Consider the following 24,720-nt stretch of genomic DNA (forward strand, 5'->3'; position numbering starts at 1 on the left):
AGCGCCGCCGGCCGCCCGCGCCCGCGCCCCGCAGCCTGCCGAGCTGCGCCGCCATGGAGGCCACCGGGGTGCTTCCGTTCGTGCGCGGCGTGGACCTCAGCGGCAACGACTTCAAGGTGAGCCCCCGGGCGGCGGCCGGGCCTCCCCCAGCCCGCCCCTCCGCTTCCTGCGGGCCCCGGACCCGCGGACCGGCTCGCTGGGCCTGGGCCCCGTCCCGAGCCGACCGCCGCGCCTCCGTCCCGCGCCCGCGGCGGGCACCCAGGCAGAACGCCGCGGGCGCGCGCGGAGAGCCCCCACCGGGCTCCGTCCAGGCGCCGGGCCCCACCCAGCCGGCCCGGGTCGGGAGCCTGTGCCCCCGCCTCCCCAGCCCTCCCTCCCCGCCCCTGTGAGGTCACACGCCCGAGCGGAGCCCTGACTCACGGCCGCGCCGCCGTCACTGCCCTGCCCCCTCCTGCCACCCCCATCCTGTGTGGTCTTGGGCAAGTCACTTCCCTTCTCCGAGCCTCGCTTTCTCATTCGAGGAAGGCACTTGAGATTAGTCTTCCGAAGGCAGGGATGCGTTTTCGTGGCGAGTGCGTCTGGCAGGTGTCGAGACCCAGGCGGCAGTTGTTTGAACAGCTGCTGAACTGAACAACCTGGGTCTCAAGGACCAGGCACTGGGGATGAGGGAGGCTGTTTTGGAGACCGGGAACCAGGCGGGCAGGGCTGGGCACCGGAGAGGAGGCGGGGCAGCAGCAGAGGCCAGAGTCAGCCTGGCTCCAAGAGGGTCATCTCCTCGGCAGGATGGGCCAGTGGGCAGACTCCGGCTGGGGTCAGTATAGTGTCAGCCCGGGTGTGCAGGGCCCAGCGGCCCAGGCTTTGGCTGGGACCCCGGGGTCGGGCCAGGGCTGAGGAGGCAGGCTTTTCTTCCTGCCTTGTTCCCTGTGTGCACCCTTGACCCTGTGCCCAGGCAGCCATACCACTTTCCTCTGCCCCCTGCCCACCATCCTGTCTGGGGGTCCCCACGTGTCCTGTACAGAGTGGGAGAGTCTGAGTCACCAGCTGGGAGTTGTAGCCGTAGGGGGAAGGGGACACCAGCCAAGGGCAGTGAAAGCACACACTGCCTAGGCCCCATGCCACAAGGGTGGGGGTACTGAGTGGGCATTTGGTTGTGGGAAGAGCTGCGAATGAGTGAACTAACCAACGGGGCTGAGGCTGGGCGACTGGCGGGGCTGGGGAGCTGTGTGCTGACGGCAGGGTGGGAGCACAGGTGGGACCTTGGAGAAGCTGAGGGGTACCCCTAACCCAGGTGCCACAGCAGGTTCGGGATGCCAGGCAAAGGCATGGAGCCCATCTAAGCACATAGTTGGGAGTGGCTGTGTCATCTGGAACAAGGCTTCCTGGGGCTGAGGTTCCAACAAGAGAGACGGGTCTCAGGGCAGCAGGTGTCTTGGATGTTAATTGGTGGTCATGACGCTTTTCCCCAGTGGGGGGGGTTTATGAATCCTGTGGGTGGGAAATTAAAGCACAGGGTGGCAAAGTGACTTGTCCAGGGTCACACAACCAGTCAGAGATGACTTTTGCTCCACAAGAGCCCCCATGGGCAGTGGAGGCCACAGGGGGTGGTAGAGCAGGGGCACCCCGTTTCCGGACCAGCGTCATCATGACGTACCACCTAGGGTGGCTACTTCCCTGAGAATGTCAAGGCCATGACCAGTCTGCGATGGCTGAAGCTCAACCGCACTGGCCTGTGCTACCTGCCGGAGGAGTTGGCCGCCCTGCAGAAGCTGGTAGGAATCTCTGGGCCAGCAGGGAGGGTCCCTGTGGATGGGGCTGGCCGGGCGGGCAGAGCCTGGGCGGACGACGCAGAGGATGCCAACGGCCATAGGCAGGGCTAGTGGGGAGGGAGTGAGCATCCCGTCCCCAGAGGAGTGCAAGAAGAGTCTGGGTCTGGGAGGGAGGGAGGCTACAGCGTGGACTGGGCCCCTGTGGCCATGGGGGGGTGGGTCTTGGGGCAGGGAGGGACACAGGGACAGCCCGCACACCCTGCTGAACCTCTGCTCCCCTGTCCCTGCCCAGGAGCACCTGTCAGTAAGCCACAACCACCTGACCACGCTTCACGGGGATCTGTCTAGCCTGCCATCGCTGCGGGTGAGTGCTGCCCTAGGGCGGGGGTGAGGGCAGGACCAGCGCCTCCGTCCACCCCGCGTCAGGCTCAGGGACCCTCTCCTGAAGTGGGGGAAAGGAGGCTTCCTTGGGTTAAGTAACCCGTGAGGGAAAAGGTAAAAATTCAAAATGCCACCTGTTGTAAACAACTACGTAACAGCTGATGCTGATTAAGCCCCTTGCCACCCCTCCCAGAAGGGCTTTTTCACACAATCCCCGCGCCCAGCAAGTTCACAGCTGAGGATGCTTGGCCATGGAGGCAGGTCCCTGGCCCAGGATCAGCCCGCCAGGCAGTGGGAGAGCTGGGCAGGCTGGGGTTGGGCTGGGAGGGGAGGTGCTCATGATGGCTCAAGTGAGCTGCCCTTAATCTGGGCTGTCCCGGTTCGCATCTGCGTTCTGTCTCTTCTCGGCTAGGTGGCCTTGGACAGGTCCCTGCCGCTTTTCGAGGTGGTCCAGTGGTGACTGCTGAGTGGCCCCGCATGGGCTTTAGGGCGGGGCGGGCAGCAGCGGTGGCCGCTCTTACTCCTCCTGTCACTTGAGTCCTGATCCTGGTCCCCCCCGCTCAGCCATCCTGCACTGACCTCATGTCTGAAGCGTGAGGCGGTTGCAGGTCTGAGAGGAGAGGAAAGCAGACGTGCTCCCAGGCTGCGCTCTGACCGGGTTTGGGTCGAGTCCTCCCATTTGGTACCAGAGCCCCGACTCAGAGCTGCATCCCTCTCTTGCTCTTTGGAGTTGGGAGGAAGAGGGGCTTTCCCATCAGAAAAGTTCCCTGAGGTGCCCTGTGCTGGGCTCTGGGGTACATTTGGGTTGGGTTTTGAGGTGTGAATAGGAGCTTATTCGTAGGCTAGGAAGGGCTCGCCAAGCCTGGGAGTGAGAGCAAAGGCCAGCCTGGGCCAGCCCTCAGGCCTGGCCTCCAGGGGCTCCTGAGAAGCTGTCCCTCTGTGGTCTCTGCTTCTCCTGAGGGTGGCAGCCAGGAAGCATGGACTCTCATGGTTTATCCCCAGGCCATCGTGGCTCGAGCCAACAGCCTGAAGAATTCTGGAGTCCCTGACGACATCTTCAAGCTGGATGATCTCTCAGTCCTGGTCAGTGGTTACCCACCACCGGGCCCTTGTTGCCAGCCTGCCATTCAGTCCCCATCTGCCACTGTGGTTCTGGGGGCCACTCGCATCCTCTTTGTGATGGACGAACTCGAGACTTAGAGCAGGCACTGCCTTGCCCAAGGTCCCTTGGGGAGCCAGTTGGCTCCCCCGGGCCCCTTCCTCCCAGGGCCTCCCTTTGGCCCTGAAACCCCCTCCCTGCTCCCCTCTTGGTGCCCATCCTGGTCCTCGAGCTGGCAGAGGCCTGGCGGGTGGGGCCAGCCCTGACACCCCTGACCCAGCCTCACCCCGACCCAGGACCTGAGCTACAACCAGCTGACGGAGTGCCCGCGGGAGCTGGAGAATGCCAAGAACATGCTGGTGCTGAACCTCAGCCACAACAGGTGCGGGGCGGGCGGGCAGGGCTGGGGACGGGGCGGCGGTCCCGGAGGCGGGCGTGTGGCCCTGACCCAGCAGCCCTCCCGCCCGCAGCATTGAGAGCATCCCCAACCAGCTCTTCATCAACCTGACGGACCTGCTGTACCTGGACCTCGGCGAGAACCGCCTGGAGAGCCTGCCCCCCCAGATGCGACGCCTGGTGCACCTGCAGACGCTTGTGCTCAACGGCAACCCGCTGCTGCACGCCCAGCTCCGGTGGGCGCCCGCCCGGCCTCCCCGCCGAGCCTCCTTCCTAGGCGTCCCGGCCCGGGGCCGCCCTTGGCCTCATCCCTCAGGCCCACTCTGTCCCGGCCCTGGCCTGACGCCCGGTCTCCCCGCAGGCAGCTCCCGGCCCTGACGGCCCTGCAGACCCTGCACCTGCGGAACACGCAGCGCACCCAGAGCAACCTGCCCACCAGCCTGGAGGGCCTGAGCAATCTCGCAGGTTGGCCGTCCCTGGGGGACCTTCTCGGCCCCTCTTCTTTACAGAGGAAGGGAGCCGCCTGCTTCTCTGAGCGCCTCCAGAGGGAAGAGGGTGTGCCTGTGTCCCCCCAGCCCCCGGTCGCTCTCGGGACCCCTAGTGGTACTGGGCTACACAGACGAAGCCTGCTGTGAGACCCTGAGGGTCAGAGGGCTTAAGTCACGTGCCCGAGGCCCCAGAGCGTGGAGGTCGGAGGGCGAGCCCACTGCCCGGGCCCGGCTGATGCTCCCCGCCCTGCACCCCAGATGTGGATCTGTCCTGCAACGACCTGACGCGGGTGCCCGAGTGCCTGTACACCCTCCCCAGCCTGCGCCGCCTCAACCTCAGCAGCAACCAGATCACGGAGCTGTCCCTGTGCATCGATCAGTGGGTGCACGTGGAGACCCTGAACCTGTCCCGCAACCAGCTGACCTCACTGCCCGTGCGTCAGGGACCGGCGGGGGGGGTGGGGGCCCGCGGGCTGCCGCTCCCGCCCCTGACCCGGCCCCTGCCTGCGCCCTCTGCAGTCGGCCATCTGCAAGCTGACCAAGCTCAAGAGGTTGTACCTGAACTCCAACAAGCTGGACTTCGACGGGCTGCCCTCGGGCATCGGCAAGCTGGCCAGCTTGGAGGAGTTTATGGCCGCCAACAACAACCTGGAGCTGATCCCCGAAAGCCTGTGCAGGTGCTGGGGCGAGGCCGGGCGGGGGAGCAGCACGGAAACCCCAGGGTCCCAGCTAGGACCCCCCAGATTGGGTTCCCCGAAGCACCCCTTGAGGGCACCCCGGTAGGCACAAGGCCAGAGCGCCCCCAGCATTTGGGACACGGTGCCACCTCCCATCCTGGAGCTCCCAGTGTCCACCAGCTTGGTCCCTGGCAGCTGCCAAGCCGACATGAGGGTGGGTGTGTTTCCGACACCCTCTCGTGCGTATCCCCGGCCTTGGGTCCTCAGAAGGCCCCTCGGGACAGGGCTGCCCTGTGGGCGTCACAGAACCTCCTGGTCACCGAGCCGCGTCCTCCCAGGTGCACGAAGCTGAGGAAGCTCGTCCTGAACAAGAACCGGCTGGTGACGCTCCCCGAGGCCGTCCACTTCCTGACGGAGATCGAGGTCGGGCGGGGGGCCGCCCCTGGGTGGGGGGGGGGGCAGACCCGCAGGAGAGACAGGAGCGGCGTCCTGGGGGCGGCCACAGAGGCTCCCGAGGGGTGGCAGTGCCAGGGAGGGGGCCACATCCTGTGTTCACATCACGCTCGGCAGCATCACCTACCTCGCGAGCTGCCCGCGAGGTCGCCCTTGCCAGCCGGGGAAGCCTGCACCCGGGAGGGCCGCCGCGGAGCCGGCTGAGAGCTGAGCCCCGTGGCCCTGGTGGCTGCAAAGAGCAAGAAACGGGGCTGCCGTGGCCGGGAGGAAGGACTCGGGCTCAGCACCCACTCCGCTCGCCCCACGAGGCAGGTCCTGGACGTGCGGGAGAACCCCAGCCTGGTCATGCCACCCAAGCCCGCCGACCGCGCCGCCGAGTGGTACAACATCGACTTCTCGCTGCAAAACCAGCTGCGGCTGGCAGGCGCCTCCCCTGCCACAGTGGCTGCGGCAGCGGCGGGTGAGCCCGGGGAGGGGGCGGCTCCTCTCTGGGCCTCAGCCCCGACCTGTGCCTCGGGCAGGGTGGCCCGGGCGGGGGCATGGGGTCCCCCGTCCCTCCGCGTGCGGTTGGGGGCCCCCGGGGCCGGGCCCAGCCAGGTTCAGCCGTCTGCCCCGCCCTTCAGCAGGGAGTGGGCCCAAGGACCCCCTGGCCCGCAAGATGCGGCTGCGGCGGCGCAAGGACTCGGCGCAGGACGACCAGGCCAAGCAGGTGCTGAAGGGCATGTCGGACGTGGCCCAGGAGAAGAACAGGAAGCAGGAGGTGAGCGGGCGCCCGGGCAGGAGCAGCGGCGCAAAGGCCCTGAGCCGGGCCGCGGGGGGCCAGCCCGAGGGGCTCCCCCGTCAAGCCCGCTCTCTCTGTGCCTGCGAGCCCAGGAGGGCGCGGATGCCCGGGCGCCCGGGGCCAAGGTGCGGCGCTGGGACCAGGGCCTGGAGAAGCCGCGCCTCGACTACTCCGAGTTCTTCACGGAGGACGTGGGCCAGCTGCCCGGCCTGACTATCTGGCAGATCGAGAACTTCGTGCCCGTGCTGGTGGAAGAAGCCCTCCACGGCAAGTTCTACGAGGCCGACTGCTACATCGTGCTCAAGGTGCGGCTGCGGGGCGCCCGCCATCACCGCTCCCGGCGGTGTCCTCGGGGCGGTGGGAGGGGAGGGATCGGCCAAGCCAGTGGGCCAGCGGGCCGGCGGGCAGGCCATCGGGCGGGCGAGGGAGCCTGGAGCCCGAAGGCCGGCGCCCGCTGACCCGGCTGCGCCCTGGCTTCCAGACCTTCCTGGACGACAGCGGGTCTCTGAGCTGGGCCATCTACTACTGGATCGGCGGGGAGGCCACGCTCGACAAGAAGGCCTGCTCTGCCATCCACGCCGTCAACCTGCGCAACTACCTGGGCGCCGAGTGCCGCACTGTGCGGGAGGAGATGGGGGACGAGAGCGAGGAGTTCCTGCAGGTGCGGCGGGCGCGCTCGGGCTGCGTCCCGGCAGCGAGCCGAGCAGAGAGGGCGAGGTCGGGCCCGGGGGACAGGCCAGCGGAGGCAAGGCCTGGGGCGGGCGGAACGAGGGGCGGAGGACGAGGCGAGCTGGGGCGCGGGAAGCCGAGTGGGCGGGGGGGGGGGGTGGCCCACAGCGGGGTACCGGGGGCGTGGGGCCGGGGCAGAGCCCGAGGCCAGCGAGCTGGGTCGTGAGAGGCGCTGGCCTGCCCGTCTCCTGGTGCCGTATAGGCGTCTACACGACGCAGGACTCGAGGGAGGTGTCCCCCAAGCTGCCCTTCTTCCATGAAGCTGCCGGCTCCTGGCCCCGATACACGCTCGTCTGAATCGGCTGTGTCCTTGCTCGCGAGCCCGCCGTAGACACAGATCTTCACGTGGTTTTGAAGATCATGGATTTGCAGCCTCTGCCTCCCTGGCCCACAGCTCTGCCCCTCCCGATGGGTGGTATCTGGGGGGGTGGGAACAGCTCAGTGACGCTCCCCCCGCCCCCGCCCAGGTGTTTGACAGCGACATCTCCTATGTCGAGGGCGGAACAGCCAGCGGCTTCTACACCGTGGAGGACACGCACTACGTCACCAGGTGAGGGGCCAGGGAGGGGGGTGGCAGCGACCTGGACTCTGCTGGGAAGGGTGAGGGGTGGGTGCTGGGGTAAATCCACCCCGCGTGGCCCCTGCCAAGCCCCTCCTGCACTGGCCCCCAGGATGTACCGCGTTTATGGGAAAAAGAACATCAAGTTGGAGCCTGTGCCTCTCAAGGGGGCCTCCCTGGACCCAAGGTGAGCCCCATGGTGCAGGGTGGGCCGCATGGAACAGGGTGGGCCACATGGTGCAGGGTGGGCCCCATGGTGCAGGGAGAGCCCCATGGAGACGGGAGAGCCCCATGGTGCAGGGTGGGTCACATGGAGCAGGGAGGGCCCCATGGTGCAGGGTGGGCCCCATGGGAAGGGAGAGCCCCATGGAGCAGGGTGGGCCCTTGACCCTGAGCCATTTCCCCATCAGTGGAAGACAGGATTAGGCTCTAGAGAAAGAGGCCTTCCAGCCCCTGTTGCGTAGCCCTTGGGGGCAGTCGTTGCCCATGACCCGTCACAGCCTCTCTCGTCCTCCCTGCGCAGGTTTGTTTTCCTCCTGGACCGAGGGCTGGACATCGACGTGTGGCGGGGGGCCCAGGCCACGCTGAGTAGCACTACCAAGGCCAGGTAACAGGACCGCACCGTGCCCACGTGCCGTGGGTCTTTTGTGGAAAGAAGGTTGTCACCTGGGAACAAGGGACGGGCCTCTCTGAGGCTTTGCCCCCGCCCTCAGGCTCTTTGCAGAGAAAATCAACAAGAACGAGAGGAAAGGGAAGGCAGAGATCTCGCTGCTGGTCCAAGGCCAGGAACCCCCAGAGTTTTGGGAGGTGCTGGGTGGGGAACCGGCCGAGATCAAGAAGCACGTGCCTGACGACTTCTGGCCCCCCCAGCCCAAGCTGTATAAGGTGAGTCGCGGCCTGGTTGGCCTGACTTCACCGGCGGTCAGGTCCGGCTGGGGGACGGGCCTTACCCTGCTGGAGGCTGTGGGCTCCCTCTGGACTTTGGTGGGGAGAGGGTGCCACCTTCTGGGCAGGGGAGAGCCTGAGCAAAGGTCTGAGTGGGACCTTGGGAACTGGCGTTTCCAGGAGGGCGGGCTTGGAGAGGGAGGCCGAGAAGTGCCTGGGCGCCAGGTGTGAGGAGCTGGCCTTCAGCCTGGGTGACGGCAAGGTGGGGTCGTCGGGGCGAGAAGACAGGCTGGGGAATCAGGACCCGGGAGGGAGGGCAGGGAAGGCACCGCGGAAGAGCCCTTGCACCGATCGGATGCGCCGAAAAGGGCCTTCGGTGAAAGGCGGAGACCCGTCCTGAGAGGAGCAGGCAGCGGACCTGAGCGCACAGCACGGGCCGGGCCTGGACTGAGCCACGGCTGCTGTGGGTGAGGCTCATGTTCCCCAGACCTGCCCTGCTTAAGCCCACCTCTCGCCCCTGCCAGGTGGGCCTGGGCCTGGGCTACTTGGAGCTGCCACAGATCAACTACAAGCTCTCTGTGGAACATAAGACGCGGCCCAAGGTGGAGCTGATGCCCAGGATGCGGCTGGTGAGATGCACGGGGAGGAGGGCGCGGGCTGGGGTCCCTCCTCCATGGCGAGCCCTGGCCTTGACCTCCCCCCTCGCGGCCCCACAGCTGCAGAGCCTGCTGGACACGCGCTGCGTGTACATCCTGGACTGTTGGTCCGACGTGTTCATCTGGCTTGGCCGCAAGTCCCCACGCCTGGTGCGCGCCGCTGCCCTCAAGCTGGGCCAGGAGCTGTGCGGGATGCTGCACCGGCCGCGCCACGCCACGGTCAGCCGCAGCCTCGAGGGCACAGAGGCGCAGGTGCGCATGCGGGCACCCTCCTCCCAGGATCCCGGGGCGGTGGCTCTGCCTCACCGGATGGCCCCCCCCCCCCCCCCGCCTCTGTGATCTGCTCTCTAGTCGACCCCGTCTCCCAGGCCACGCCCCCACGCACCGGACCGCCCACTCCTGGGCGCCGCCTCCCTGCGCCCCGCCCCCGTGGCTAGGCCACGCCCTCCTTCCCCAGGCCTTGTCTCCACCCCACTCCAGCTGTGCCTCCTCAGGTGTTCAAGGCCAAGTTCAAGAACTGGGACGATGTGTTGACCGTGGACTACACGCGCAACGCGGAGGCCGTGCTGCAGGGCCCAGGGCTCGCAGGGAAGGTGAAGCGCGACGCCGAGAAGAAAGACCAGATGAAGGCCGACCTCACGGCGCTCTTCCTGCCGCGGCAGCCGCCCATGGCTCTGGCCGAGGTGGGCGTGGACCTGTGGCCCAGGGTGGGCGCCATCGTGGGAGGGCTGGGCCTGCTGTGACGCGCGGGGGTCGCACGCAGGCCGAGCAGCTGATGGAGGAGTGGAACGAGGACCTCGACGGCATGGAGGGCTTCGTGCTCGAGGGCAAGAAGTTCGCCCGGCTGCCCGAGGAGGAGTTCGGCCACTTCTACACGCAGGACTGCTACGTCTTCCTCTGCAGGTGCCCCCAGCGCCCTCGCCTGGCCCTCCCCCGGTGCCGCGGGCCGCCCAGCCCTGCCCAACACCCTCTCTGACCCCGCAGGTACTGGGTCCCCGTGGAGTACGAGGAGGAGGAGGAGAGGAAAGAGGAGAACGAGGACGAGAAGGCCGGGGCCGAGGGCGAGGACGGCGAGGCGGCGGCGGCGAAGCAGCCGGAGGAGGACTTCCAGTGCGTCGTGTACTTCTGGCAGGGCCGCGAAGCCTCCACCATGGGCTGGCTCACCTTCACCTTCAGCCTGCAGAAGAAGTTCGAGAGTCTCTTCCCCGGCAAGCTGGAGGTGGGCGCCCACCGCACTCCCGGGCGGGGACTCCGGCCGGGCGCGGGGCGGGGTCCCGGGAGCCGCTGCTGCCCCCGACGCTCCCACGCCGCAGGTGGTGCGCATGACGCAGCAGCAGGAGAACCCCAAGTTCCTGTCCCACTTCAAGAGGAAGTTCGTCATCCACCGGGGCCGGAGGAGGGCGGCCCAGGGCGCCCCGCAGCCCAGCCTGTACCAGATCCGCACCAACGGCAGCGCCCTCTGCACCAGGTAGGCCCCTGGCCGGAGGGCGGGGCGGAGGGCGGGGCGGGGCGGAGGGCGGGGCGGGGCGGCGCCCGGGGCCTGGCCGCCTGCTGACCGTCCTGTCCCCGCCTCAGGTGCATCCAGATCAACACCGACTCCGGCCTCCTCAACTCCGAGTTCTGCTTCATCCTCAAGGTGGGGTCTGGCGTGGCCGGGACCGTGGAGGGGGCGGGTGCCGGCCGGCCTGACCGGAGCCCCTGCGCCCTCCCAGGTTCCCTTCGAGAGCGAGGACAACCAGGGCATCGTGTACGCCTGGGTGGGCCGGGCGTCAGACCCGGACGAGGCCAAGCTGGCCGAGGACATTCTCAACAGCATGTTCGAGGCCTCCTACAGCAAGCAGGTGCCCGGGACGGCCGGCGGGCGGGCAGCGGGCGGCGGGGTGCGGGCGAGGGTAGCGGGGCCGGGGCCGACCAGCCCTTTCCCAGGTCATCAACGAGGGCGAGGAGCCGGAGAACTTCTTCTGGGTGGGCATCGGGGCACAGAAGCCCTACGACGACGACGCAGAGTACATGAAGCACACGCGGCTCTTCCGGTGAGGCTGCCCTGTGCCCGCCCCCTCGCCCCCTCCCGTCCCTGCCGCTCGCCGTGACCTCTTCCCGCCCCTTGACCCCCCAGGTGCTCCAACGAGAAGGGCTACTTCGCGGTGACGGAGAAGTGCTCAGACTTTTGCCAGGATGACCTGGCGGATGATGACATCATGCTCTTAGACAACGGCCAAGAGGTGAGACCCCGCCAACCCCCGAAGGAGTCCAGCAGCCCCAAGACAGGGGTGTTCCTGAGCCCCCACGGGCCACCTCCCTGCTGTCCCCACAGGTCTACATGTGGGTGGGGACCCAGACGAGCCAGGTGGAGATCAAGCTGAGTCTGAAGGCCTGCCAGGTGAGCGGGGAGGGGCTGGGGCTGGGCCGGGGGTGAGGGGGGCCCCGAAGCTGCAGGGCCTCACCCGCCCACCCCCCCTGCCGCCAGGTGTACATCCAGCACCTGCGCTCCAAGGAGCACGAGCGTCCCCGCCGCCTGCGCCTCGTGCGCAAGGGCAACGAGCAGCACGCCTTCACCCGCTGCTTCCACGCCTGGAGCACCTTCCGCAAGGCCCTGGCCTAGGGGGGCCGCCCGCTTCCCCCATCGAGACCCCACCCTCCGCGGAGGGAGAGGAAGGGCCGGCCGGTCAGGGCCCTGCGGCCGCGGAGGCGTAGGCGGGTCGGCCCGGGTCTGCAGTGTGAGCTCTCTGCCCGGGATCAAGCAGTGTAATCTCCCTTTAAGAGATATTAAATGCTTTTATTTTCCATATTAAAAATCAGTATTTTTAATATTAAAACCACTAATTTTAACAAAAGGTCAAAAAAACCCAGGGTACAATCTACAGGAAAACCCATCCTGACCACCCCTCCCCCATGGACACTCACACACACACCCTCCCCCGCACCGGGCTGGGCCCCAGTCCTGGGGACCCAGTGGAACGCTCCGTCTCTTACACACACGCGCACACGCACACACACACTTGCACAGGCTCGGGGGGAGGGGGCAGCTGGCCCAGGAGCAAGTACCAAAATAGTTTTAGAAATGACTGCAGCGCCCAGCACAGGCATTAGAAAAATACTCTGCAAGAGAGGGGGGTGAGGGTGGGGGCGCTGCCCTCCCGAGTCGCCGCCACCTGCAGCAAGGGCCGGTCTGAATGGCCCTGAAGCTCGGGCCCGGCTGGGCAGGTCCTGCTGGAAGCCAAGGTTGCAGGTGCAGGTCTGGAAGGCCCGGGGTCCCAGCCTCCAGCGCTGAGCAGCGCAGGGGGTGGGTGGCCTGGCCGCCCTGGCCGTCCTGGTAGAGAAAGGGGAGGGTCACAGGAGCTGCCCACACAGGGCCAGGACCTGGGGGCGCCCGGTAGCAGGCTGGGCAAGGGGGCCCGTCAGCCTCGGGCAGTGCCCAAAGCAGAGCCTGGGTGCGGTTGCCTGTAAGCGGGCTGGCCAAACACGCCTGATCCCAAGCTGCCACCACCCCACCCCCCAGGGTGGCTGGCTGGCCTCGTTCCAGACACCAGCCGTGACACCTGGGGGCTGACGGGCAGGCCCTGACCTAACACGGAGCTGTGAGAACCGGTCTCTGCGGGTTCCTGAAGTCCCCACCAGGACCGTCCCAGGAGGCCGCCAGGCCAGGCAGCACCACCATCATGGCCGGCCGGGGTGGCAGGGGCAGGGCGGGTACCTGCAGCACTTCACTTGATCAGGATGGCGCAGGCCCGAGCCTCGTCTTCCGACAGGTTCCGCAGATTCTTCTCGGACTCCTCCGGAGAGCTGGGGGCAGGGGCAGTGAGCAGAGGGTCCGGGGCCGCCCGCCTGGCTCCTCCCGGCCTCCGGGGTGGAAGGTTGGCTGAAGGGTGGGGGAGGGAGGCCCTGCCCTGGACCCAGCCGCCCGCCTCACCCCAGAAAATCCTTCACGTCCTCCACCGTGACGTCCCCCGTCGTGTCCAACGTGGTGTCGGCGCTGGTGGCCGAGTCGACGGACATGGGCGAGCGAGCGGCCTCGGGCGGCTCGGGGGTGTCTGCAGGGAGGACGTCGTCAGGGCCCCGGGGCGCCCACCACACCCGGGGACCTGGCTCCAAGCGCGGCCCGCGGCGGAACCCGGCGCGGACCCGCGGGCCGACCCCGGCCCGGCCCTGCTGGCCCGCGTCTCCCCAGCCTCCCGCAGAGGCCAGCCGAGGCCTCTGCCGCCCCCGATGCACGCCCCCGGCCCTCACCAGCTCCCTTGCTTCGCGCGGGGTCGGGGCTCCCGTCACAGCTCTGGGGGGCCAGGACGAGGCCCGGGGTCCCATTGGCCTGGTTCAGCTTGGGTGACTCTCGGAGCCTGTGGCTGCAGAGACAGGATTGCTGGGGACACGGGCGGGCGTCTCCCGGCTGGAGGACCAGACGCCACCGTCCCCTTCATTCCCGAGCCCTGGGACCAGGGGGAGGTGGCGCTGGGGAAGGCCGACCAGTTTGGCCGAATCTGGGGGTGGGCGTCCCTTCCACGTACCTGGCAGGCGTGGCATCGCGGGGCCGGCTGATATCTAGAGAGCAGAGCGGCTCGGTGACGTTGCGGGCGCTCAGGGAGAAGCGCTCAAACTCCGACGGGGAAATGAGGTAAAACCCTGGGCGGCGGAGAGGGGAGCAGAGGGCGCGGTGAGGGGCCACGAGGACCACGGGGTGGCCTGCCCGGCCCGGCCCGGGAGCCGCCGCCTCACCCTGGCCGTGGCGTGTGAAGACGCAGGAGGCGATGCCGCTGATGTCCTCCTTGCGGATGCAGGAGTAGTGCACCTGGGGCCGCAGGCCGGGCACAGAGAACACGTGCACGTCGCCCAGGTTGGTCAGGCAGGCCAGGCAGGTCTCCGCGTAGTCCTCGCAGGCGGCGCTGGCGAACGTGACCAAGGCCACCTTGCGTACGCGGCAGCCCTCGTGGGCCGTCAGCTTGAACTTGGTCTTGGCGCTCACCTTGGGCAGCGTGAACACCTGGAGACAGGTGGTGGCCACTAAGCAGTGCCCGGGCCCAGCCCCGCCACCTCCTCAGCCAGGGCACCGCCCGCCCCGAGCTGCCACCCCGACTAGAGCAGGCTTCCCCGCCCCGAAACCTCCCAGGCCGCTCCATCCAGGGCAGAGCCCATCCCGCTGGGCAGCAGGGTCCGGGGTCCAGGGCCCCCACCCTGCGAGTTCCTGCCCAACAGCCCAGGGGAGCGGTCAAGGAGCCTGGGGGGGCACTGGAGCTCCCCAGGGCGCCTCAGCAAAAGGGGTGGAGCCGGGAGCCTGGAAGGGTCGCCCTGCGACTCACCTTGAACTGTTCCTCGGATGCGATGAGCACGGCGTGGCCGCCCTGCATGTCGGGCGCCTGTGCCAGGTCCCGCGAGGCCTCATAGGGCTCCGGCAGCGGGCGGCCGCGTCCGTCCAGCACGGCAATGGCCACCACGGGGGCCCGGTGCATCAGCTGCACTTCCTTGCCCAGCACGGCCTCCACTGCCGGCTCGGGCCGCTTCTCGGTGCCCGCTGCTGCCGTCGGCACCTCCAGCGCGTAGGCGAACACGGAGCCCGAGTTGGTGCCCGCCCACATGGTGGGGCCATGGTGGGCCGCTGCGGGCAACAGGCTGGTGAGAGGGGCATGCCTCCCCTCCCCTCCCGATGCCCCAGGACCCTGGACTGGCTCCCTCCCACCCACCACCCCTGGTGACCTTGGCCAGCCCTCCTCAGGGGCAGGGGTGACCTCTAGGGCACCTCTGGGAGACGCCCAGGGGCCCTCAAACTGGACCTTGACCTCAGACCTGCTCCACCACCCAGCAACGCAGCCATTGCAGGGCCCAACCCGACACCCCAACACGGGTTCCACTGCACCTGGACCAGCCCCCCAGCAGGTGCGCTCCAACCAGGGGGCACCCCCCCACCCCCGCATCAGGGCTCCCACCACTTGGGGTCAGAGCAGCTCAGCCCGTGACCCCCAGGGCCTGTCCCCCATCCAGCCCGGGCCGTCTCTCCGCCCGCCCGCCTCGGCCTTGGTGCTGCCGCCCTGCGCTCTCCCCTCAGGCCTAAGGCCCACCTGAGCGGCTCGCCGCCCCTCCCCACCGGCCGGGGGCGGGGGGCTGTTGCGGGCAGCCGTAAGGCACGGGCCCACCCCCTCCCCCGCCCAGCCAGCACCCCCGCCGCCCCTCCCCGGCCTCACCGTCTCGGAGGAAGGTGTCGGCGAAGTACAGGCAGCGCACGACGCCCGAGAGGGAGTCGTCGGCCGAGCGGGGCTCGATACGGCGCTGCACGGGCGTCACCTCCACGTCGTGGGGGCCGGCCTGCTCCGCCAGCTGTGCGTTGGCCTCCTGCAACTGGAGGGGCATGAGGCCCAGAGCGCGGCCTTGCCGCCGCCGCCCCCTCCTGGCCCCCGGCCGCCCGGCCCACCTTGCTGCCCGCGGCAACGGCGCGCTTCTTGCCCGAGACCCGGCTCTTGCGGATGCGCCGGAAGGACTGGCGCAGCGACTTCTTGAGCGACTTCACCCGGGACAGCGGCCCCTCCATGGCCAGAGAGTCACTGGGGTGCAGGGTGCACCTGGGGGCCGGACGGGGCGACCGTGAGGACGGCCCGGGCCCCTCCTGCCTCACCTCCCGCGGCGTGCAAGGGTCCCCGCCCGCCCGCACGCACCTGGCCAGCACGGGGCTCAAGCGCCGGTAGTCGAACAGGCCAAAGCCGTGACTGGTGCCGAAGGCCACCAGGCCCCACTCGGCGTGGAGCGTGACGGCCGTGACGGCGGCCGGCGGCAGGCACTGCACCAGCACGCGGGGCTGGAAGCCGGCCGGCCAGGGCAGCGGCCCCGCCCGGGGGATCAGCCGCTCGTGGCCCTTCCACGTGAAGCCCTCGCGGTCCTGGAGGAGGTCCACACTGGCCACACCGACCACCTGCTCCGATGGCACGTCGCTTAACTCCAGCACCAGCACCTGAGCCCAGAGCCAGGGTGGCGTGAGCGGGCAGCATGGAGGGAGACCGAGTCCACGAAGCCCCTGCCAGAGTGGTCCTGGGACAGGCTCCACTGAATGCGCACTTGCTGACAGGCCACTGGATACCAGGGCCCTCACTGGGCGACAGGGAGAGCCAGCCGCCACCACCCCACCCAGGGTCCACCTAGCACCTGTGCTCCCACCCCTGCCCCAACCCTCCCAGGGTCCCCAGAGCCATCAGGCACCCCCCGGCTCAGGCCCTCCACCCTGGGGACGCCCTACCTGGCCTGCAGTGCCGGCCACCACCATCTGGGCCGTGTATTTACAGAGCGCCACCTTCTGCACGCCGAGCCGGGGATCGTCGCTGTAGGGGTCGAAGCAGCCCACCTATGGGGTGGGGAGGCGTGGTGACACAGGGCAGCGCCCGAACCAGGCTCCCCGGTGCCAGGGGAGGGGCCCACCTTGCGGAAGGGCGGCCAGTCGTCCTCGGCGGCCTGGGCCAGGCTGTCGGCGTGCTCACAGTCCGTCTGGAAGAGGCCGGCCGTACTCAGCCTGTAGAGGGGCCGCAGGGCCACACCGGAGGCGTCCCAGAACCGCACAGTGCCATCCTCGTGGCTGCAGGAAGGACGGGGTCAGGCCCACCCCGGGTCCCTGTGCCCCCTCCACCCGCCTGTCTGGTGACCACTGCTGCAGGCCAGGCCACAGCGCCTGGGCCCTTCCCCACACATGGGGTGGGAGGGTGGGGGGACCAGCCAGCACAGGGAGCCGCGGTGCAAGTGACCCACGGGGGCATCCAGAAAAGGCGACCAGGGCAGGCAGTCAGCAGAGGGAGCCGGGGGGCGGTGGGGGAGGGGGAGACGCACAGCGCAGCCTCGGGGGGACTCAGCAGCAGAGCCCAGGCCAGGGCCGCTGGGCGGTGCTGGGAGCCCAGAGCCAGGACTGGCTGGGACACCTCCAGAGGCTCTGAAAGCCACGCTCAGGCGCTCTCAAACTCTTAGCCGGGAGGGGACACTGGGCGTCACAGGCCCGAGGGTCCCGCACAGGCAAACGGCAGGGGCCGGGCAGGAAGCTGGGGCCTGAGTCACCGAGCGCGTCAGCGCCCGCCGGGCCCAGGCCGGGCTCCCCAGCACCTGCCCTGGGCAGCCTGGCGGGGGCCAGCCCAGACTTTCCGGTCCCAGGGCAAGCTGAGTGGGTGGAGCCCGGTTTCAGGCCAGAAGGAGGACCGGGCCTTAGACCAGAGTCTAGGGAGGCTTCTCCCGGCCGCACCCGTGGGAAGCGGCGACCTGTGCCACCAGAAGCCGGGCCTGACTCAGCGGGCAGGTCGGCACCCGCCAGGCCCGGAAAGGGCCCTCCTGCACCTGCGGGGGCTGCACCAGGCCCTGCTCACCCACATACGCACGCACAGACGCCCTTCGTGACCGGGCCAGGCCAGGGGACACGCGCTCACCTACCCGGTCAGCAGCAGCCCTCGCTGCGACGGCTCCTGGGCCAGGTTGCGGCCCCCGGTGATGGGCCAGCTCTGAGAGAAGGAGACGGAGACGCACGTGAAAGGGCGGGACGCACGTCTACCCCCCTCCCCGGACACTGCACCCGGGGCTCAGAGTCGTACACCTGCCCATCCCTGCCTCCCCGCGGCGGGGGTGCCCTCCCCTGGGACACCCTCCCTCCCCAGGGCCTGCAGAGGGACGCCCAGGCACACACCGAGACTGCGGAGGCCGGCTGGGGGCTCTGCTGCTCGCCGGCGCTCACCAGGCGGGCCCAGAGCTTTGCGGGGACGTTGGCGACGTGGGCCGAGCAGGTGATGGCGGACGAGTGCAGAGGGGCCAGGTAGGGGGCGGGCACGGCCGGCCAGCCGGGCGTCTGCAGGTCCAGCACCACCAGCTCCTCCTCCAGCAGCACGGCCAGGGCCTGCGGCTCGTCGAAATCTGCGGGACCGGGGCGGCGGGGGGGGGTGAGCCGGGCGCGGGCAGCGCGGGCGCAGACGGGAGGGCAGCTACGCACCGTCCTCAGGCCGCGTGCTGTGCACCGTGAAGAAGTCGATGACGCGGGAGGTGAAGTCCAGCGTGACCAGGCTCGCGGCCTGCAGCACGCTCACGCAGTGGCGGTCGCCGTAGCTGGCGCGGGGCATGCCGCCGCTGAAGACAACAAGGTGCTCGCTGCTCGGGGCAGAGCGGCCGCGTGAGCCACTCGCCTCGGCCCGGGAGAGCCGCCCCACCCGCCGGGCGCCCCACCTACCCAGAGGCACAGTTCCGCCAGAGGATCTTGTTGATGGCTTTGCAGGGGAAGGGGCCTGGGTGGGGGGACGGGAGACACAGCATCAGGCTCCCCCTCCCCAAGCACCCCCGAAGCCCCTACCCAGGCCAGGCCGCGGGAGCCAGAGCTCAGGGTCAGCACCGAGGCCTCTCGGGCCTCCCGCCCTCACCGTAGGGCGTGGTGGCCGCGGTGGGCTGTGCCGTCGGGGAGCTGCCGGCGTCCACAGACCAGATGGCGTAGCTGCCGTCGCTGTGCGAGCTGACGAGTGTGCGGCCACTGCGCTCCCAGCACACGCTCTCCAGTTGCTGCGGGGGTCGGGGCACGGCATGAGCACGGCGACCGCGAGCAGAGGCCCCGCGCCGCCTCCGGCCTCAGCCACGCACCTGGTTCCCCAGGAAGACGCGGTCGGCACACCGCGCGGCCTGGTTCCAGACGACCAGCAGGCCGCGGCTATAGCCAATGACGATCTTGCTGGGGGCCCGCGGGTGACCCTGGAGTGACTCCACAGGGCCCAGCGCCTTCCCGCACCGGTAGTCGTCGGGCACACTGCGGGGAGCCGGGTAAGTGGGAGCAGGGGCACAGCGTGCCCCAGGGAGGTGGGCAGCGGGACGGGCGCTCACCTTCGCAGAACCTCGTCCGGACCAAGGGTCTGCCCCTCAAGCAGCGTCAGGGTGGGAACATCCAAGAAGAAGACACTTCCGCCCTCGGTGCCCAGGGCCGCCACGTCCCCAGCACCCACCAGCAGGACCACTGTGATGCGGGCAAGGCTGGGGGGGCCACTGTGGGGGCCGAGGGGAGGCGCGTGAAGCTGGGAGCCTGGCCACCCGACGAGCAGAGCGCGGAGGGAGCTGGGCCGCTACTGTCAGCTCACGGCGGCCCCCGTGCACTTGCCAGGCCGACTGTCGAGTGGGCTGGCGCACCGGGCAGGCAGCAGTGGCGGCTGCGGGCACCGCAATTAGCTCGCTCAATTATCCATCAGGACGTCGGCGGGTGGAGAGGGATAAAGACAGGTCCCAAGTCTGGAGCCAGGCCGAGCGCCTCCCACCCGCCAGAGGGGACGGCGGGGCTCAGTCCCAGGGCCAGAGGCTGCAGCACCCGGCCCCCGGCCCATCGCCATCTCCCTGACCTTGCAGGAGGCCTCTGGGTTGCTCCCCCGCGGAGGCCCGGAGACCCCAGGAGTCCCCCACCCTGCATTTGGGCTGGACGTTGGGGTGTCACCCAGCACCAGCAGGACAAGTCTCTCACTGAGCCAGACAAGACTTGCGACCTGAAGGTCTCACCCACTCTGGCCACTTCAGCGAGAACAGGCTGGCCAGCAGCAGAGGCCTCTAGTCTGTCCCCAGGGGTCCAAGCCCACTGTCTCCCGGCGCCCCAGTGGTGCCCCAGCACCGACCCTCCCTGCTCACCGGGCGCTCAGCCAGAGCCCCCATCTAACACCGCAAAGTCCACGGAGCACAGGCCCCGGGGGCAGCCTCCTGTCCCCACTGCATCCTTTCGGGCTGCCTCCTCCAGGCTCCCCCCAGGCCCGGTGGCTGTCGCCGGCCAAGTCCTCCCGTACCTGGCCCCGTCAAAGCCCGGCCGAGTGGGCGGCTGGAAGCTGAGGGCTTCCTCCAGGTGGGCGCAGCCGTTACGGTGAACGATCTCCCAGAGATGCAGGCTGCTGTCGTCCAGCAGGGTGAGGAGGCGGCCCTGGTGAGGGAGCAAGACCAAGACCGGGCTGGACCAGGGCGGGGACGCAGGGAGGCGGGGGCCGGGGGCATGCGGGGCCGGGGCGCGGGGAGAGGCTCACCTGGCCGGGCAGGAAGTGCATCTGGGTGACCGTGGCCGCGTCTCGGTGCAGGCCTGTGAACTCCACGCCGGGGGCTCCATAGCTGAGGGTTCAGGTCAAGGCCAGGGAGCAGACAGGGGACACCCCACAGGCCCCATCCACTGGGCCTGGCTACCCAGGAGCCCTCCCAGGTCCAGAGGCCTCTGGAAGGAGCCCGACCCGCACTGCCACGCTCAGGGCGGGTGACGCTGCTGTATCAAAGTGGGCCCGCAGCTCGGGGTCTCATGGGCAGGGAAGGGGGCAGGAGGGTCCCGGCTGCCCCTCTCGCAGCTCCAGGCCATCACCAGCAGTGGGCAAGGACACTCACCTCCTTCTGGGGAGGTGGCCACAGCCCTGACCTGGAGCAGGAGTGGCCAGGGAGGCCTGGGGGCGGTGACCTGTTCAAGTGACAGGCATCAGTGCCAGAGTCCCAGCAACCCCAGGCTTCACAGGGGAGGGCAGGCAGGCTGAGGGGCCCGGGGACGGGGGCCTGGGGAGGGGTCAGTGACGTTGCCCGGAGACAACGCAGGAGCCGTTGCCTGGAGCTGGAGTTGGGAGTCCCTGCAGGAGCCGGAGAGCACAGAGAACGGGACAAAAGCAGGGGCAGGAGCACTGGGCGGGAAGCAGGGTCGCCAAGGAGACGGGCCAGCCTCAGTTTCCCAGCCCAGGGTAGGGGTCCGGGGGGAGGGGAGGGCCTCGCCCCCCGCCCACCAAGGCGGCCTGCCCGCCTGCTCTTTGTGAGCACGAGGAGCCAGCGCACAAGAAAGGCCAGACCCCCGGCAGACTCCACTGTGAGGGCGAGGAACAGGCTGCAGGACCACAGCACGCCTGGGGCAGGGCTGCACCACTAGAGGCAGGAGCAGCAGGCCAGGAAGGGGGGCTGTGGGCAGGTGGGGGCTTGGGGGCAGGGGGCCAGGCCACCGTGCCCTCCCTGCCCCATTCCCTGCACACCGATGCCCCAGGGCCCGTGGGACAGGAGGGGGCACCCAGGCCCAGCCACGCTCCCTAGTGTCCGCAAACTCACAAGCTGCCTGGCCCATGCCCCAGCCCCGAGGTGGGGAGACCCCCGTCCCGCCACGCAGCCGCCCACCAGAACCCAGGCTCTCCACCTGAGAGCGCACCATGGAGGCGGGCGAGGCAGCCCCACGCAGGAAGGGGGCCTCCAGCTGCCGCCCCCCCCCCCCCCCCGCCTGCAGGAAAACGCCCCTTTGTGTGGTTCACAAGGCCCATTGTGTGGAGCCAGCATCCAGGTGGGGGCCGCGCTGCGCTCACCACGCCGAGCCTGGCACTGCCCCCGGCCCCTCGGCTAGACACCCGTGTCTTCACACGGGCACACAGGTGTGCCCAGTCACCAGGGCGAGGCCTACTGTGGCCCTGGCCCACCCACCACCCTCGCTGGGGACCGAGCGCAGCCAGCCCCTGGCCCAGCCTCTCCAGTCTCAACTGCCGGGACCATGGCAGGGTCGCCTAGGTAACTGGCTGGCTGAACTGCAGCGAGGGGCAGCTGTGGCCACTGCAAGCGCACCCGCACGGTCTCGGGGCAGCAGGACCCGGGCAGCTAGCAGGCCCTCCCCTAGAAGCCAGGCACACAGACACGCTCACAGCGCCACGGCCCCGGCTGCAAAGGATACATCTTGACGGCCCCAGACCTGGTGCCAATGGCCATGATGCGGAGCTCCGGATCGAAGGCCAGGGCGCTGGGCTGGTTGGGGAAGCCATGCTCCACGGTCTGCGGGGGAGGCGAGGGCATGGGCGCAGGCACGGGGCTGCCCGAGGCAGCCTGCAGGCTCTGCCCCTGCCGCACCGTGGGGCTGGAGCCAGGTCCCTGGGCTCCGGGCCTGGGTGTCCCCAACTCAGAAAAGCGCGGTCACACCTCCGGTGGGCAGGGAAGGGCCTGAACCCCTGGCCGCAACCACAAGGCCTTCCTCGACCAAGGCCCCGGCCCCCCAACACTCAGGCCCACCCCGCTGTGCACGGGGCTCTGACAACAGAACAGCGCTCGGCGAGGAGGTATGGGCACAGAAGTGAACCCCGTGCCCACAGGCTCCGCTCCCCAGGCAGACCAGGGAATCCAGGGCGCTGCCCAACACAGGCTCTGGGTACAGGCCAGAGGCCCCTGACCCTGCCCCAAGGGCCGCTCCCGACTCCTAGAGACAAGGAGCTTCCTGCCCAGTCCCCGAAGGCGGAATCTGCACCCCCCGCCCCCCCACCCCCGACATGGGCTCCCACCTGGAAACTGGGAGGCAGGATTCTCACCCCACCACAGTGGGCATGGCGGGCAGGGGGCTTATGCACTGGGGACTGGCTCCGCAGCGGGTGCACCCCCCACCCCCCCATCCACGGAAGCCCTACTCAACCCCGAGGCCTGCCAGGGGGCCCTCCCCAGAAAGCCTGCGCCCCTGGGCCCCCAGCCCGACCTCCACAGCGAGGTGGGAACACAACTGCTCGCAGTCCTTCACCGCCTGCGCAAGCCCCCTGGGTGGGTCACTGCCCGGTCCAAGCCTCAGCTTCCATCTGGGCACTAGGGGCCGCAAGCCCACCTGAGGACAGTGGCCCACTTGCCAAGGCGGGGATGTGTGGCACTGCCATGCCCACAGTGGACCCGGCCGGCCGTGTCTGGCTGCCGCTCCTCCGCTCAGGACCCCCCCGGGGCTCCCAGCTCACTTCCAGTCAAAGCCAAGTCCTGGCCCTCGGGCCCCTCCCTGCCCCACGGGTCACTTGGTGGCCATGCACTCCCAGCCCCCGCATCCGCGGGCCTCTGCCTGGATGCCTTCCACCCAGCGTCCCTGTCGCCCCCCAACCACGCCCTCACCTGCCTGAGCTCACCCTTGGAGCCACCCCCGAAGCACGCTGCCTAGTTCCCTCTCTCCTGCCGGCTTCCCACCGTCTTCGCCGGAGTGAGAATTTGTTAAAATGACAAACATGTGGACGTGCCACATGCAACGGGGGGCAGGGCCGGGATGTGCACCCAAGTCTGGGTCCCAAGTCCGGGCTCACTCCTGCCCCCCGTTCCCCGCTTCCCCGACCCCTCGGGAATCTGGGGCCTATGTTCTTTCTTTTTTGTTTCCTTCTTTAGCCTCCCTGGGGTCCACGGAGCTCCTGAGCCAGTGATCAGAGCCAAGCGGCAGCTGCAACCTTTGCCACAGCTGTGGCAACGCCAGACCCTTAAGCCACGGTGCTGAGCCGGGGCCTGAACCTGCATGCTGGTGCTGCAGGGACGCTGCCCCTCTGATTGCGCCAAAGCAGGAACTCCTGGAGCCCATCTTCTAGGCATCAGCCGCCACACCCTCTAGTGACCAAGCCCCCTGCCCAAGATCATGCCCCTCCCACCACTGCTGCCCAGTCAAAATGGGGCCTCACCCTCCTTAGCAGGGAGACCGCAGCTTCTGCCAACCAGGGGCCCAGCCAGGGGGAGCAAGCCTTCCCCCTCCCCGCAGCTGCCTCAGGTCCCCACTTCACACCCCACCTCACGTGCCGAGGAAGTGACACCTTAGCACAACACCTGCCCAAACGCCATCCCTGTCCACACACCCGCACGGCCACTCAGCAAGGGAAGGGGGCCATCCAGGAGCCCCTGGGCACCAGCCCCCGCTCTGGACCCCTGGACCTTGAAGTCTGAGGGTCCTGGCCCCCGCTTCCACCACCTGGGAAACCCTGCCTGGCCCAGAGACGTTCTGCCCCGGCCGCTCCAGGACCAGCCATCCCAGAGCGTCACCTGGACAAGAGTCTCCTCGAAGCTGGCTCAGGACCACAGGAGGCCCTCCCAAAGTCCCTGTCCCTCCAGGCTACGTCAAATCCCACTGACGAGGCCAGGCAAAGACTGAGTGCCTCCGCTTACTCTGACTTTGGGCAGGTGGCCGGCCCTCTCTCAGCCTCAGTTGTCTCACCTGTGTGTTACCAGCCCCAAGAGCCTGGGTAGGGGCTGGGCGACCAGAGGGCTTGGGTGTAATACCCAGGCCACAAGTCACAGCCCTGGGGGAGTTGGCGAGGGGCAGGCCTCTCTCCAGCACACACTAGCGCAGGGGAGGCGGGGCCGAAGGCAGCCCCTTTCGGCGGCCCCTCTTGCCCTACCCAGAAAAGAAAGGAAGGAGCGGCCCGGCCCTCCCCCCCCCTCCGCCTGGGCTCCAGGAGAAGCAGTGGGCCGGATGGCCCGTGTGACACGGAGCCCACAGCAGGGAAGACAGGGGCTCTATCTCCGAGCAAGGGAAACTGAGGCCCCACGAGTTGAACTGCACTTGGCTACACGGCCAGGCATCCCCCCCGGGAGCCCCCGGCGGGGCAGGGCTGGGGGCAGAGCCCAGGGCGGTGGGGGAAGGGAGGAGAGGAACCGGGAAGGGATTTCCCAGCCCCACCCCCCAGCATCTGCCTCCACTCCGCGCCCCTCCCCACCGGCCTGGGGGCGAAAGCAAAACAAACTGGCCCGAGGGCTAACTAAGCAGGGGCGCCGAGGGGCCCCCAGAGAAAGAGATAGACAGTAAGTGGAGCCGGAGCCAGAGTTGAGAGCCGCCAAGAGACACACGGAGGCGGAGAGGCCCGCAGGAAGAGGCCGGCGGAGTTCGAGACGCGGAGACAGAATCAGGGGAGCGGAGGGCAGGGATGGAGGGAGGCTGGCGCGCGGTTCCAGCGGAGCCGGGCGGCCCGGCCGGCGTGCGCCCCCTCCCCCGGCCCGACGTGGCTCCGGCCCGGCCCCCACCCCCGGCCCGCCGTCGCACCTTGTGGAAGGCGAAGAGCTCCTGCTTGAGCTTCTCGCGCTGCGGGTCGGCGCCCTGCCTGCGGAACCGAAACTTCATCATCTTGCGCCCGGCCGCCCGCCGCCGCCCGCAGGATGCGCCGCGCGGCCCCGCCGGTCCTGAGGCGCG

General features: G+C 69.1%; 2 protein-coding genes across 6 annotated transcripts; one reads left to right on the forward strand and one right to left on the reverse strand.

Annotated features, from left to right (window-relative positions):
- FLII (FLII actin remodeling protein) lies at positions 1 to 11,665 on the forward strand. 2 transcript variants are annotated; one of them, XM_021067982.2, is made up of 30 exons: positions 1 to 116; positions 1,659 to 1,769; positions 2,059 to 2,130; positions 3,150 to 3,230; positions 3,543 to 3,628; positions 3,717 to 3,878; positions 4,004 to 4,107; positions 4,389 to 4,564; positions 4,650 to 4,807; positions 5,146 to 5,230; positions 5,573 to 5,720; positions 5,884 to 6,020; positions 6,134 to 6,346; positions 6,523 to 6,702; positions 7,238 to 7,320; positions 7,442 to 7,516; positions 7,853 to 7,936; positions 8,043 to 8,214; positions 8,739 to 8,843; positions 8,931 to 9,122; positions 9,365 to 9,553; positions 9,634 to 9,773; positions 9,855 to 10,089; positions 10,184 to 10,338; positions 10,446 to 10,506; positions 10,583 to 10,711; positions 10,797 to 10,903; positions 10,987 to 11,092; positions 11,185 to 11,250; positions 11,338 to 11,665. In XM_021067982.2, exons 1-30 carry the CDS (start codon positions 54 to 56, stop codon positions 11,470 to 11,472), a joined length of 3,810 nt encoding a protein of 1,269 aa, XP_020923641.1. In that variant the 5' UTR covers positions 1 to 53; the 3' UTR covers positions 11,473 to 11,665. The 2 variants fall into 2 exon arrangements, with proteins under 2 accessions (XP_020923641.1, XP_020923642.1); XM_021067983.2 differs by having other exon boundaries at positions 5,887 to 6,020.
- LLGL1 (LLGL scribble cell polarity complex component 1) lies at positions 11,626 to 24,710 on the reverse strand. Of its 4 annotated transcripts, none has more exons than XM_084986355.1 (23): positions 24,574 to 24,710; positions 21,493 to 21,590; positions 19,844 to 19,925; positions 19,613 to 19,743; positions 18,675 to 18,833; positions 18,438 to 18,600; positions 18,224 to 18,359; positions 18,037 to 18,091; positions 17,803 to 17,957; positions 17,503 to 17,726; positions 17,253 to 17,320; positions 16,263 to 16,416; positions 16,084 to 16,188; positions 15,509 to 15,801; positions 15,268 to 15,415; positions 15,041 to 15,188; positions 14,162 to 14,457; positions 13,581 to 13,845; positions 13,373 to 13,487; positions 13,098 to 13,210; positions 12,781 to 12,901; positions 12,565 to 12,653; positions 11,626 to 12,180 (listed from the first exon to the last, which is right to left on the reverse strand). In XM_084986355.1, the coding sequence occupies exons 1-22, from the start codon at positions 24,652 to 24,654 to the stop codon at positions 12,575 to 12,577; spliced, it is 3,189 nt and encodes a 1,062-aa protein (XP_084842481.1). In that variant the 5' UTR covers positions 24,655 to 24,710; the 3' UTR covers positions 11,626 to 12,180; positions 12,565 to 12,574. The 4 variants fall into 4 exon arrangements, with proteins under 4 accessions (XP_084842481.1, XP_020923644.2, XP_084842484.1 ...); XM_021067985.2 differs by having other exon boundaries at positions 15,041 to 15,194; XM_084986358.1 differs by having other exon boundaries at positions 18,675 to 19,073; positions 19,135 to 19,743.
- Between the last annotated feature and the right edge of the window lie 10 nt (positions 24,711 to 24,720).

The sequence above is a fragment of the Sus scrofa genome, chromosome 12 (genome assembly GCF_054392235.1).
Source record: "Sus scrofa isolate SSC_HxYL_T2T_F1_AM1 chromosome 12, Sscrofa_HxYL_maternal_Yorkshire_Landrace_v2.0, whole genome shotgun sequence".
In the NCBI taxonomy this organism is placed as follows: domain Eukaryota; kingdom Metazoa; phylum Chordata; class Mammalia; order Artiodactyla; family Suidae; genus Sus; species Sus scrofa.

What these genes read in the sequence shown, in the direction of transcription:
- LLGL1 (XM_021067985.2), bottom strand. Translation starts at nt 24,654, where the DNA reads ATGATGAAGTTTCGGTTCCGCAGGCAGGGCGCCGACCCGCAGCGCGAG. An exon ending in AGCTCTTCGCCTTCCACAAG is followed by an intron (nt 21,591 to 24,573) that starts GTGCGACGGCGG and finishes CCTCCCCCGCAG; the next exon opens with ACCGTGGAGCATGGCTTCCC. An exon ending in CGACACCTTCCTCCGAGACG is followed by an intron (nt 14,458 to 15,040) that starts GTGAGGCCGGGG and finishes TGTTGCCCGCAG; the next exon opens with CGGCCCACCATGGCCCCACC.
- FLII (XM_021067982.2), top strand. Translation starts at nt 54, where the DNA reads ATGGAGGCCACCGGGGTGCTTCCGTTCGTGCGCGGCGTGGACCTCAGC. An exon ending in GACACGCACTACGTCACCAG is followed by an intron (nt 7,321 to 7,441) that starts GTGAGGGGCCAG and finishes ACTGGCCCCCAG; the next exon opens with GATGTACCGCGTTTATGGGA. An exon ending in TGAGTCTGAAGGCCTGCCAG is followed by an intron (nt 11,251 to 11,337) that starts GTGAGCGGGGAG and finishes CCCTGCCGCCAG; the next exon opens with GTGTACATCCAGCACCTGCG.